Source organism: Coregonus clupeaformis, unplaced genomic scaffold (assembly GCF_020615455.1).
Source record: "Coregonus clupeaformis isolate EN_2021a unplaced genomic scaffold, ASM2061545v1 scaf0094, whole genome shotgun sequence".
Classification (NCBI taxonomy): domain Eukaryota; kingdom Metazoa; phylum Chordata; class Actinopteri; order Salmoniformes; family Salmonidae; genus Coregonus; species Coregonus clupeaformis.
The window spans coordinates 737385-751319 of NW_025533549.1; the positions used below are offsets into that span (position 1 = coordinate 737385).

The window sequence follows — 13935 nt, forward strand, 5'->3', positions numbered from 1 at the left end:
CGATATAGTGGGCCCTGGTCAAAAGTAGTGCACTATAAAGGGAATAGTGTGGTGGCAAAGCTGCCATGGCCCTGGGGATATAGGTACCTAGCTGGCTGGATTTGTCTTTCTATCTTCTCTCTCCCTCTCTTTTTTGTTTTCATTCTGCCTCTCTCCCTTTTCTTTGTATCCATGTGTCCTTTCCTTGCTCTCTATCCATCTATCTATTAGGGCTGGGAATTGCCAGGGAGCTCACGATACGATATTATCACGATACTTAGGTGCCGATACTATATGTATTGGCATTCTCACGATGTGAGAATTTGTGAGATTTGTGATACTGTGATTTCATTGCAATTTGACGTTACAAACATATTGTTCACCATATGTCTGCTGCAGAAGGACAAGAGAGAGCCATGTGAAGAGTTTTTGATCAGTCATGGAAATAAAAGTGCTGAAAACAAATTGGCTCCCTATTTAAAAAGAAGATATAGAACAACCAATGAAAGAAAGATACTGGCATTTTGGTGCAGGTACAGTCAAGTAGCACTAAAGTAATATTGTGATATTGTCAAAACGATACGACATATCATAAAAAATAATGTCCAATATGTAACTTCGCTGATATCCCTCCATACCTATTTCTGTCTGTCTCCACCTCTTTCCGACCCTCTCTCCTCACCTTCAGCATTTCACAATCTCTCTCTCCCTCCTACCTTTCTCCATCTCAATCGATCTCTCTGGCTATTCTAGGATCACTCTATCTCTGTATCTTGCGGTTGTATTTTTTCTACTATTTAAATTCTGCATTGTTGGGAAGGGCCCATAAGTAAACATTTCACTATTAGTCTACACCTGTTCTTTACGAAGCATGTGACAAATAAAATCTGATTTGATTTTCTGTGCCTGGCTCTTTCTGGATTGATCAATCTCCCTCCATCTCAATATCTCTCTGTCTCCCTCCCTCTGTTTCTCTCCCTCCCTCTGTTTGGTACCTGTGATTCATAGGGCAGGAAGGCGATGTTGATCTCGGTCAGGGTCTTGATGGATTTGGAGGCACGGCTCTTCACTAACTCGTTGAACAGTGGGTCGGGGCAGGCTGAAACAGGGAGAGGTTGATATGAGTGTCTGTGCTGCTTCTGTGTGGCTCATTTGGTAGAGCATGGCACTTGCAACATCAGGATTGGGGGGTTCGATTCCCACTGGGGCCACCCATATGTAAATGTATGCACACATTACTGTAAGAGGCTTTGGATAAGCGCATCTGCTAAATGGCATTTACTACATTGTATTAAAATATGGGCCTGTATATTGAAAACTCTTGTTTCATAGGATGATGTTGGTGAAATTTAGAGCGACTTTCTATTTTGGATGTCTAGATCAACTCTAGTTTTGTAATAAACTGAACGGTGAAAAAAAGTGTTTTCTTTGGTTACACATGATTCCTTCCATGAAATCCTTTTACCAACATCACAGCCCTCTCCACTAAGAATTATTGGCTGTGGTTGCATTCAATGAGCTGTGTAGTGAATCTGCAGAGCACTCAAGGTGTAGTGGAGAGGCTTCTCAGGTATCTACTCACAGTCAGTGAAGAAGACGTGGGCTGCTTTGTATTTGGCTGAATGGGGGTCTTTGAAGTCTCCAATCAGGGTCTGCACAGACTAGAAAGAGAAGGACACAAGATAGTGAGGTGTGTGTGTGTGTGTGTGTGTGTGTGTGTGTGTGTGTGTGTGTGTGTGTGTGTACCTTGTCAGTGGGGGTAATCAGGTAAATGGCCTCCAGGGTGGGAAGAGGCTCTCGTCGCTTGTTTATGTCCTCCACAACTAGAGAGAGAGAAAGAGGGGGAGAAAAAGAGGGGGAGAAAAAGAGGGGGAGAAAAAGAGAGAGCAGAAACAGAAACAGAAACAGAAGGGAGACAGAGGGAGAGATGTGGTTATATCATGTTTGCTGATGGCTGAGTCATGCTTGCCAAATGGTAGCTACAGTCAGAGATGAAGAGGCGAAGCGAGAGGGTTCACTCTCATCACAATCTGTCCACAATAAGTAGACCGAATAGCAGACCGATAAGCAGACTGCCTGCCTTCCCGCCTTTGGAACAACAACTCCCATTAAGGTGGAGACAATCTGGTCATTATATACAGTATATTTGCTGCAGTGCAGTATAACAATGGAGGCTGATGAGATTCAAAAACAGAGCAAAGTGCTTACTGGTGATGCCATCTGACATGATGTCTGTCATCTTGCAGCAAGAGGACAGCATCCTCATGCTCAGCTGGTCCACAATCAGCGCCTGAGACCAGGAAGAGAAACCAATGAGAAACCAGGGAGAGTGAGATACACGAAAGAGTTCGTCAGAGGTTTCGGAAAACAGTTAGGGCACTTTTTTCATCGGTAGCACTGGTGCACCCAACTTGTAAAAGTTAGAAGCACCTGACCAAACAGTATTCAGGAGCACCAAAAAAAGAGATTGATTCAAATTAATTTACAGTGAGGGAAAAAGGTTTTTGATCCCCTGCTGATTTTGTATGTTTGCCCACTGACAAAGACATTATCAGTCTATAATTTAATGGTAGGTTTATTTGAACAGTGAGAGACAGAATAACAACAAAAAAATCCAGAAAAACGCATGTCAAAAATGTTATAAATTGATTTGCATTTTAATGAGGGAAATAAGTATTTGACCCCTCTGCAAAACATGACTTAGTACTTGGTGGCAAAACCCTTGTTGGCAATCACAGAGGTCAGACGTTTCTTGTAGTTGGCCACCAGGTTTGCACACATCTCAGGAGGGATTTTGTCCCACTCCTCTTTGCAGATCTTCTCCAAGTCATTAAGGTTTCGAGGCTGACGTTTGGCAACTCGAACCTTCAGCTCCCTCCACAGATTTTCTATGGGATTAAGGTCTGGAGACTGGCTAGGCCACTCCAGGACCTTAATGTGCTTCTTCTTGAGCCACTTCTTTGTTGCCTTGGCCGTGTGTTTTGGGTTGTCATGCCGGAATACCCATCCACGACCCATTTTCAATGCCCTGGTTGAGGGAAGGAGGTTCTCACCCAAGATTTGACGGTACATGGCCCCGTCCATCGTCCCATTGATGTGGTGAAGTTGTCCTGTCCCCTTAGCAGAAAAACACCCCCAAAGCATAATGTTTCCACCTCCACGTTTGATGGTGGGGATGGTGTTCTTGGGGTCATAGGCAGCACTCCTCCTCCTCCAAACACGGCGAGTTGAGTTGATGCCAAAGAGCTCGATTTTGGTCTCATCTGACCACAACACTTTCACCCAGTTCTCCTCTGAATCATTCAGATGTTCATTGGCAAACTTCAGACGGCCCTGTATATGTGATTTCTTGAGCAGGGGGACCTTGCGGGCGCTGCAGGATTTCAGTCCTTCACGGCGTAGTGTGTTACCAATTGTTTTCTTGGTGACTATGGTCCCAGCTGCCTTGAGATCATTGACAAGATCCTCCCGTGTAGATCTGGGCTGATTCCTCACCGTTCTCATGATCATTGCAACTCCACGAGGTGAGATCTTGCATGGAGCCCCAGGCAGAGGGAGATTGACAGTTCTTTTGTGTTTCTTCCATTTGTGAATAATCACACCAACTGTTCTCACCTTCTCACCAAGCTGCTTGGCGATGGTCTTTTAGCCCATTCCAGCCTTGTGTAGGTCTACAATCTTTTCCCTGACATCCTTGGAGAGCTCTTTGGTCTTGGCCATGGTGGAGAGTTTGGAATCTGATTGATTGATTGCTTCTGTGGACAGGTGTCTTTTATACAGGTAACAAACTGAGATTAGGAGCACTCCCTTTAAGAGTGTGCTCCTAATCTCAGCTCGTTACCTGTATAAAAGACACCTGGGAGCCAGAAATCTTTCTGATTGAGAGGGGGTCAAATACTTTTTTCCCTCATTAAAATGCAAATCAATTAATAAAAATGTTTACATGCGTTTTTTCTGGATTTATTTGTTGTTATTCTGTCTCTCACTGTTCAAATAAACCTACCATTAAAATTATAGACTGATCATTTCTTTGTCAGTGGGCAAACGTACAAAATCAGCAGGGGATCAAATACTTTTTTCCCCTCACTGTATACACATACATATACATACATATATATATACATATCCTTTAAAAAATATATTTTCCCTTTATTACTTTCCAACCCCACCACCCCTTCCCTAATTGGAGTAAACTAGTGAACAACAATGCTTAGGCCTCTACTTCCAATTATACATACTATATACATTTTCTGGACACAGTCAATTTTACAATAATTCAATTTAGTTTGTTTTTACTCCTGAACTTCCTCTACCCTCAACCTCTCCGATCATTTTCATGACGTCCATCCGGTTTGCTTCTATATGCCATATCTTTCTAACTGTGCTCTTTCACAAAAGCTCTCAACCTATAACCTATATACTTATTATGGACATAGTATGCTTTACGTTAGTTATCTTGTTGTTATTAGTTGTTGTTAGTTGTTATTAGTCCAATCCTTCAACTCCATTCAACACCTCCCATCTATCTCTTAACACCATCCATATTGGATTTCTATTTGCCATATATCTTTCAACTGTACTGTGATGTTTCACAAAAGTTCTGAAGATTGTAAATTGAAAATAAACATTTTTGCTAATAGTATTATTATATTATTGATCAATTGACTATGACTTTTCAGATCACCCAGTAGTGCTATCTGCAGGGTTAGCTCCAGGTAAATATTGCAATCCTTCAGCCATTCCTGGACCTGTGTCCAAAAACAAGCTACAAATGGACAGTACCAAAACAAATGATCTAATGATTCTGTCTCTTCACAGCAAAATCTGCAGAGCTGGGAAGATTGTATCCTCCATATAAATAACATTCTATTGGTAGCAATAATTTTGTATAATAATTTAAATTGAAAAATTCTAAGTTTTGAATCCGGCGTCGTTTTGCGTATCAGTTCATAAACACTATGCCATGGAATCGGTACGTCAAAAATCTCTTCCCAACTATTTTGCAATCTATATGGGACGGCTGTCGATCCTTTGGTCTTTAAATTAAACTGGTATACTTTTTTATTTATCACAATTTTCTTTAGCCAATTATGTTCTTTAATGCAGGGCCGACAGACACGTTTCTGGAATTGCAACCAACTTTCTATGGCTTGTTTTAGAAATAGTGATATTTGGGAGATGATTTCCTTTTCAAATAACTGAAAGTGAGAGGTTGTAATCTGAATAAAGGGAAAAAGGCCATTCTTGAACATTGGGTGAGACAATCTTACTAATTTGCTAGAGAACCAGTTCGGATTTAAGTATAACTTTTGTATGACTGAAACTTTTAGTGATAGGTCTAATGCTTTAATATTTAATAATTTCTGTCCTCCGAATTCATATTCATTATATAAATAGGCCTGTTTAATTTTGTCTGGCTTACCATTCCAAATAAAATTGAATATTTTTTCTCATATAATTGAAAAACTGTTCACTAGGCGTAGGCAAGACCATAAGCAAATAGGTAAAGTTGGATAATACTAAAGAGTTAATCAGGGTGAGTTTTCCACAAATTGACAGGTATTTACCTTTCCATGGTAGCAAGATATTATCTATTTTTGCTAACTTTCTATTAAAATGTATTGGAGTGAGATCATTTATTTCATTTGGGATATGTATTCCGAGTATATCCACATCACCATCAGACCATTCTATTGGTAAACTACATGGTAATGTAAAAATTGTAATTTTTTGTGATCCAATACGTAATATAGTACATTTATCATAATTTGGTTGTAATCCAGAGAGGTTAGAAAATGTATCTAGATCCTCTATTTATTTTACTAGGCAAGTCAGTTAAGAAAAAAATCTTATTTACAATGACAGCCTACACTGGCCAAACCCAGACAACGCTGGGCCCCTATGGGACTCCCAATCACAGCCGGTTGTGATACAGCCTGGAATCGAACCAGGGCGTCTGTAGTGACACCTCAAGCACTGAGATGCAGTGCCTTAGACCACTGCGCCACTCAGGAGCCCTCTATGAGGCTGTGGAGGGATTCAAGTTGTGGATTTAAAAGAAAACATGAATCATCAGCGTACAATGACACCTTTGTTTTTAAGCCCTGGATTTCTAATCCCTTGATGTTATTGTTGGATCTGATTTTAATAGCTAACATTTCGATGGCCATAATAAATAGATATGCCAATAGTGGACAGCCTTGTTTCACTCCTCTTGACAGTTTAAAACTTTCAGAGAAATAGCCATTATTTACTATTTTACACCTAGGGTTACTATACATGATTTTAACCCATTTGATAAGATATTCTCCAAAATTGAAATGCTCCAGGCATTTATATATAAACCCCAGTCATACTTTATCAAATGCCTTTTCAAAGTCTGCTATGAATAGCAGGCCTGGTTTCCCAGATTTTTCATAGTGTTCTATTGTTTCCAGTACTGGCCTTATATTATCTCCAATGTATCGTCCATGTAAAAAACCTGTCTGATTAGAATGAATAATGTCCAACAATACTTTTTTAATTCTATGCGCTATACATTTTGCTAGAACAGTCTCTCTTGCACTTTGACAATGATTTTACATGAGGCCTAATTCACATGATATGCCTAAAATTCTTCTATCCAATAGGCTAATAAATAATCAAATTTTTCCTTTCGATTATTTAATTAGCATATATCATGTTATTTCAAGTTATTGCTTTGGAGCACATGCAAAAGCAATTTTGAGTTGTTGAACGGGAGTGACAAAATGTATTACAATTGAATTTGAATGAACAGAATGAGGAGGATGAAGAAGAAGAGGGTGATTGAATTTAGAACAATAGTGTAAGAATTGCTACTCCTCTGTCCCGCGCACACACTCAAAAAAATACATTTTTTTTTGTTTCTACTTTGTCAGAAGAAGCTGTAACTGGACCGTAGCCTGTTACTTACTAAAACTGTTGTTACACTGTATTCTTAAAATATATGTGTTGACTGAATATATGCAAGTGATGTCTGCTAAATTAACAAGTTGATGACGAAGCCATAAAGCCTCGGCTACCAAGCACACATAAATACAAAATTGTAAATATTTTAACATATTTTCCAGACCTGAGCTATTTAATGTATGTGTTTTATTTATTACATTTACTTGTGGAATGTTACCGAATAGATAACAACAATAGAAAGAATAATCTGGTGGCATTGGTAGAGAGTCAGGCTGAGAATGGAGTGAAAGTGCACTGTACTATAAGTACCCAACAAGGCTGTGGGCCAGGTGTAAATGGTTTAGCAGCCTTTCTAATAAATTGGAATACAAAAGAAGCCATCCACCCTTGATGGGCTATCAGCAGGACACTACACTCTTGCCAAGTTTAGCGACTTTACATTTATTAATAGTTGTTTGCGAGGCATGTCACTTCAACCATCTCTTTGCATAGCCCACCACATGCACTGTTTTCTAACCACATCTGGATGGATCAATAACGAATTACTATGGGAATAAATATCACTGAATGACAAAAATATTGGAGTAAAGTAGGCTAATGCAATTGAAGGCATCAAATTGTTGCATACTGAAACACCCAAAGCCATCCCATTGTTATAATAGGATTTGAAACAATAGCCTACCCGTGTGTGGTCAACTATTTCAGCACCGTTTCACGCTGCTTTGAGACCAACATTGGGACTGGTCTTGATAAATCAATCAGATTTTTGAATCTCCATTTGGATATTAGTTAGCCTACAATTAGGCTGTGGAAATGTTAGGATTATTTTGCTCTTCACTCGCTGTCGCTTAGTAGCCTAGGACTACTCCCGACCGGTCACATTGTACAATGCCATCTTAACCCTAACGGAAACCCTGAGGCCTACATAGGCTACTGTAAAATGCATTTGTTTTCTTGGAATAGAAACACCATAATGTTAATCAATTTCATTAATATACATTTCTAACAATATAAACAGCACAACAAATACAATAATAATTTACAAACAAATTATAATCAATCCCATATAGTCTGTTCTAACAGAAAAAAATAAATTAAATTGTTCATTTAGCAGACATCACATGCTTATATTCCCCAGCCCTTTACAATATGAATATGGTGGACTATAACAGAATACAATAGAAAGGATATTTTCCCCAAATTGGCATTTGCTGATTGTCATCAGTAGGCATGGAGCTGTGAAAACCTATTTTGAAAGAGAGACTATCTGATAAAAACATTTTGTGTTCTTTGGCAAAACTAGGTTAATAAAAAATCTTGGAATATGCTCTTTCGGATAGGGTATAGCAATCAAAATGTCTAGCCCGCATGGACCTCTGTAGGATTATTTGGAAAAGTAAGCAAGTGCCAACAAGCTTCATAAAGACACCCTCAAAGATGCCCTCTGGTGGTCAAACTAGCATCAACGGCAACAATGGCTGACAGCAAAATACTATGACGTCATGCACTCCAACATGCCATAACATTGCGCAGCATCCCGCAAGCTGTATGATGCAACTTTTAAATGAGGACCCACTGTACTTTTGTGAATGTCTGAACATTGGATCCAAAAACAAACTGGTCACATTCAGGACATAACTTTGTAAGGACTGTATTTGTGCAAAATGTTTCTGTGAAAAAACTGTGTAACCAGCTCAAACGCTGACTGTTGTGTCAATCGAAACTGGCCATTCTAAATAAGCGTTCTAATCACACCAGTTGAGAGTACACTGCATGGACCACAGTAGAATGATCACACCCGTTTGTTGGTAAGTGTCAAAGGGTAATAAAAAAAGAAAGAAACACAAGGTAGACTGCAAAACTAAACTCTCACCTTCCATTCCCCCTTCTTCTTCACCTTCTTGATGACATCATTCATAATCTCTGTGAAAGAGAAGAGAGGAGAAGCACAGGTCAGAACATTATTTTCTTCTTCACTCTCTGTGCATCTGTCCAATTTCAGTCGATAGAATTCTATTTTTGTTATTTTCAATGTCAAAACCCCTCGCATGTAGATTTGAGTGTACAGTACAGGTTCATAATATACAGTAATTTTCTATGTCTGATTTAATTTCCTTGACACTCTCACACTCATGCATCTGGGAACAAGGCCATGAGAAGAGTCATTCCTCTATGGAGGATCCACACACGAATGCACACACGTACGCATGCACGCACACACACTCCTTTCCCTGCACCAACTTCATGACAACTTACACAGCCCTTTGCTTGCTCCTAAGCACTAACCCTGTCAGGAATCTATCAGCATCCTGCTGTGCCAAACACACCTAAGTCAGGCTGTGTGCCCAAACAGACACACACACACGCTTGTGAGACAAGTGACGAGTGAGAATATGTTGAGAATGTCAGTAGGGCCAGGTGAATAGTACATCCCTGCAGTGAGCTCCACTCCCAGATCAACCTCAGCGAACACTGAATCTTATATATGGTTCTATTGGACTGCATTGCTGTGCTCTTGACAGCCTGTCTCATAGCTGTCATGTATAATTGCTGGTCATCGGATCCCTTTCAGAATACATCAGCATGCTGGCAAGGGTTCTGTTCTATATTAAGTGAATGGGTTATGTGTTCATGTGTGTGAGTCTGTGTGTGTAGTCATGCATGCATTGCCGACCGTAATGAAATACTCACATCATTATGAGCATATGGCTCATACTGAGGGTATACGCTCTATTTGTTAGAGTTCATGTGTATGTGACTCTGGGTATGACTGTGGGTACAATTCGGCAGGTAGCCTAAAGGTTAAGAGCGTTGGACCAATACCCGAAAGGTCTCTGGTTCAAATCCCAGAGCTGACTGGATGAAAAATCTGTCGACGTGCCCTTGATGAAGGCATTTAACCCTAAATGTTCCAGCGTCGCCGTCAATAATGGCTGATCCCTGGCCGTGACCCCACTCTCCAAGGGTGTCTCAGGGGGAGTGGGATATGCAAAAAGCTAATTTCCAATTTGTGTGTATAATACACAGTTGTACGTGTGAAATAGGACAAATGTAAGCATCTACATTGTCTGTTCTACTAGGTCCATACCTATAGGTATGTATAGTGCCTTCAGAAAGTATACATACCCTTGACTTATTCCACATTTGTTGCGTTACAGCCTGAATTCAAAATGGATTAAATATCTTTTTCTTCTCACCCATCTACACGCAATACCCCTTAATGACAAAGTGAAAACATGTTTTTTAAAATCTTTGAAAATGTATTGAAAATGAAATACTCATTTACATACAGTTGAAGTCGGACGTTTACATACACTTAGGTTGGAGTCATTAAAACTTGTTTTTCAACCACTCCACAAATTTCTTGTTAACAAACTATAGTTTTGGCAAGTCGGTTAGGACATCTACTTTGTGCATGACACAAGTAATTTTTCCAACAATTGTTTACAGACAGATTATTTCACTTATAATTCACTGTATCACAATTCCAGTGGGTCAGAAGTTTACATACACTAAGTTGACTGTGCCTTTAAACAGCTTGGAAAATTCCAGAAAATGATGTCATGGCTTTAGAAGCTTCTGATAGGCTAATTGACATCATTTGAGTCAATTGGAAGTGTAGCTGTGGATGTATTTCAAGGCCTACCTTCAAACTCAGTGCCTCTTTGCTTGACATCATGGGAAAATCAAAAGGAATCAGCCAAGACCTCAGAAAAAGAATTGTAGACCTCACAAGTCTGGTTCATCCTTGGGAGCAATTTCCAAATGCCTGAAGGTATCACGTTCATCTGTACAAACAATAGTACGTAGGTATAAACACCATGGGACCACACAGCCGTCATACCGCTCAGGAAGGAGACGCGTTCTGTCTCCTAGAGATGAGCGTACTTTGGTGCGAAAAGTGGAAATCAATCCCAGAACAACAGCAAAGGACCATGTGAAGATGCTGGAGGAAACAGGTACAAAAGTATCTATATCCACAGTGTAACGAGTCCTATATCAACATAACCTGAAAGGTCGCTCAGCAAGGAAGAAGCCACTGCTCCAAAACCGCCATAAAAAAGACAGACTATGGTTTGCAACTGCACATGGGGAAAAAGATCGTACTTTTTGGAGAAATGCCCTTTGGTCTGATGAAACAAAAACTGTTTGGCCATAATGACCATCGTTATGTTTGGAGGAAAAAGGGGGGCCTAGCAAGCCGAATAACACCATCCCAACCGTGAAGCACGGGGGTGGCAGCATCATGCTGTGGGGGTGCTTGGCTGCAGGAGGGACTCGTGCACTTCACAAAATAAATGGCATCATGAGGAAGGAAAATTATGTGGATATATTGAAGCAACATCTCAAGACATCAGTCAGGAAGTTAAAGCTTGGTCGCAAATGGGTCTTCCAAATGGACAATGACTCCAAGCATACTTCCAAAGTTGTGGCAAAATGGCTTATCACAAAGCCCTGACCTCAATTCTATAGAAAATATGTGGGCAGAACTGAAATTAGCGTGTGCGAGAAAGGAGGCCTACAAACCTGACTCAGTTACACCAGCTCTGTAAGGAGGAATGGGCCAAAATTCACCCAACTTATTGTGGGAAGCTTGTGGAAGGCTACCCGAAAACGTTTGACCCAAGTTAAACAATTTAAAGGCAATGCTACCAAATACTAATTGAATGTATGTAAACTTCTGACCCACTGGGAATGTAATGAAATAAATAAAAGCTGAAATAAATCATTCTCTCTACTATTATTCTGACATTTCACATTCTTAAAATAAAGTGGTGATCCTAACTGACCTAAGACCGGGAATTTTTACTAGGATTAAATGTCAGGAATTGTGAAAAACTGAGTTTAAATGTATTTGGCTAAGGTATTTGTAAACTTCCGACTTCAACTGTAACTATTCACAACCCTGAGTCAATACTTTGTAAGAGCACCTTTGGCGGCGATTACAGCTTTGAGTTGTCTTGGGTATGTCTATATCGGCTTTGCACATATGGATTTGGGGACTTTATTCCATTCTTCCTTGCAGATTTTCTCAAGCTCTGTTAAGTTAGATGGGGAGCGGCCGTGAACAGCAATCTTGAAGTCTTTCCACAGATTTTCAATGGGATTCATGTCTGGGCTTTGGCTGGGCCACTCAATGACTTTGACATTCTTGTTCTGAAGCCATTCCAGCATTGCTTTGGCTGTATGCTTGGGGTCATTGTCCTTTTGGAAAGTAAATATTTGCCCCAGTCTAAGGTCATTTGCACTCTGAAGCAGGTTATCATCAAGGATTTGCCTGTATTTGGCTCAATTCATTGTTCCCTCTATCCTTACCACTCTCCCAGTCCCTGCTGCTGAAAAGCATCCCCATAGCATGATGCTGCCACCACCATGCTTCACTGTATGGATGGTGTTAGACGGGTGATGAGCTGTGCCTGGTTTTCTCCAGACATAGCGCTTTGTGTTCAGGCCAAAGAGTTCAATTTTTGTCTCATCAGACCACAGCATATTTTGCCTTATGCTCTGAGTCTTTCACTTGCCTTTTTGCAAACTCCAGGCACTGTCATGTGCCTTTTCCTCAGGAGTGGCTTCCATCTGGCCACTCTCCCATAAAGCCCAGATTGGTGAAGTGCTGTAGAGACTGTTGTCCTTCTGGCAGGTTCTCCCATCTCAGCCAAGGAACTGTAGTTCTGTCAGAGTTGGGTTCTTGGTCACCTCCTTGACCAAGGTCCTTCTTGCCCAGTTGCCCAGTTTGGTTGGACGGCCAGCTCTAGCTTCAATTTCCTAATGATGGAGACGACTGTGCTCTTGGAAACTTTCAACACTCTAGAAATAGTTTTATACCCTTCCCCAGATATATGCCTCATCACAATTCTATCTCAGAGATCTACGGACAGATCCTTGGACTTCATGGTATAGTTTCTGCTCTGACATGCACAGTCAACTGTGGGACCTTATATAGACAGGTGTGTTTCTTTCTAAATCATGTCCAAATAATTTAATTGGCCACAGCTGGACTCCAATCAAGTTGTAGTGACATCTCAAGGATGATCAAAGGAAATTGGATGCACCTGAGCTCAATTTAGAGTGCCATACCAAAGGGGTGTGAATACTTATGTAAATGTGATATTTCTGTATTTCATTTTCAATACATTTACACACATTTCTAAAAACATGTTTTTACTTTGTCATTATGGGTTATTCTGTGTAGATGGGTGAGACTGTATAAAACATTTGTATCCATTTTGAATTCAGGCTTTAACACAAAAAAAATTGGAATAAGTCAAGGGGCATGAATACTTTCTAAATGCACTGTGTTGCACAGCATTTTCTTTCATATTTATGTTATGTGCCAAGTGCTTTTTGTGATTTACAAAGGTGCCCACAGTATCAGATAAAGCAGTCATTTGACATGGAGCTAAAAGCCACAAGAGACTAGCAAATCCGCAATGCTACTCAGATCACTGCCTGTGTATTAAATGCTGCCACTGGAGGGAATGTCTCTGAAAGCATCATGTCTACTCTATCTTACACTGTAGCTAGCAAAATGGAGGGCTGCCTCCATCGATGAGTCAAAATGCATCATGACACACAGCTCGTCTATTGCCTTCTCATGCAATTCCATTCCAGAATGGACTGAATCTAACCATAACAGGTAAATAAAGAATCAAATGTATTGTCCAATAGAGAAGACAAATTCTTGGCAGATGCAGAATTCATTCTCTGAACTTAAAAAAACTACAAATCAATTATTTTTGGTTGACTCCCATTGGCTCTAGTTCTCCTCTGCTGCAGTATGAATAGACTAATCCCATTGGGCGTCTGTGGATCAGGCCAAGGCAGGGCCATGTGTGTGTGTGGCGGAGCCATTATTAGCCTGATCGCTGTGGATGGCCATCTGGCTGCAGTATTGGGATAAATCCATTTAGGATGACTTTCTTTAACATTTTGCGGTATCACCATATAAAAAACGCTAAGCCCTTTGGCACAGTAGTGCCCAACATCTGGGCGTACACAGAGATACAGATGGATTATCACAGATTA

The 13935-nt window shown here is 40.3% G+C and overlaps 1 protein-coding gene across 2 annotated transcripts in view; it reads right to left on the reverse strand.

The window, feature by feature from the left end:
* Positions 1-13935, reverse strand: part of LOC121582599 (syntaxin-binding protein 1) — a 37296-nt gene that overhangs the window by 13027 nt on the left and 10334 nt on the right. For both annotated transcript variants that reach the window (XM_041898522.2, XM_041898521.2), the window contains exons 2-6: positions 8783-8832; positions 2188-2269; positions 1726-1802; positions 1562-1640; positions 975-1078 (exon numbers count right to left, since the gene is read on the reverse strand). In XM_041898522.2, coding sequence (XP_041754456.1) covers positions 975-1078; positions 1562-1640; positions 1726-1802; positions 2188-2269; positions 8783-8832 — 392 coding nt within the window. The remainder of the gene's footprint in view (positions 1-974; positions 1079-1561; positions 1641-1725; positions 1803-2187; positions 2270-8782; positions 8833-13935) is intronic.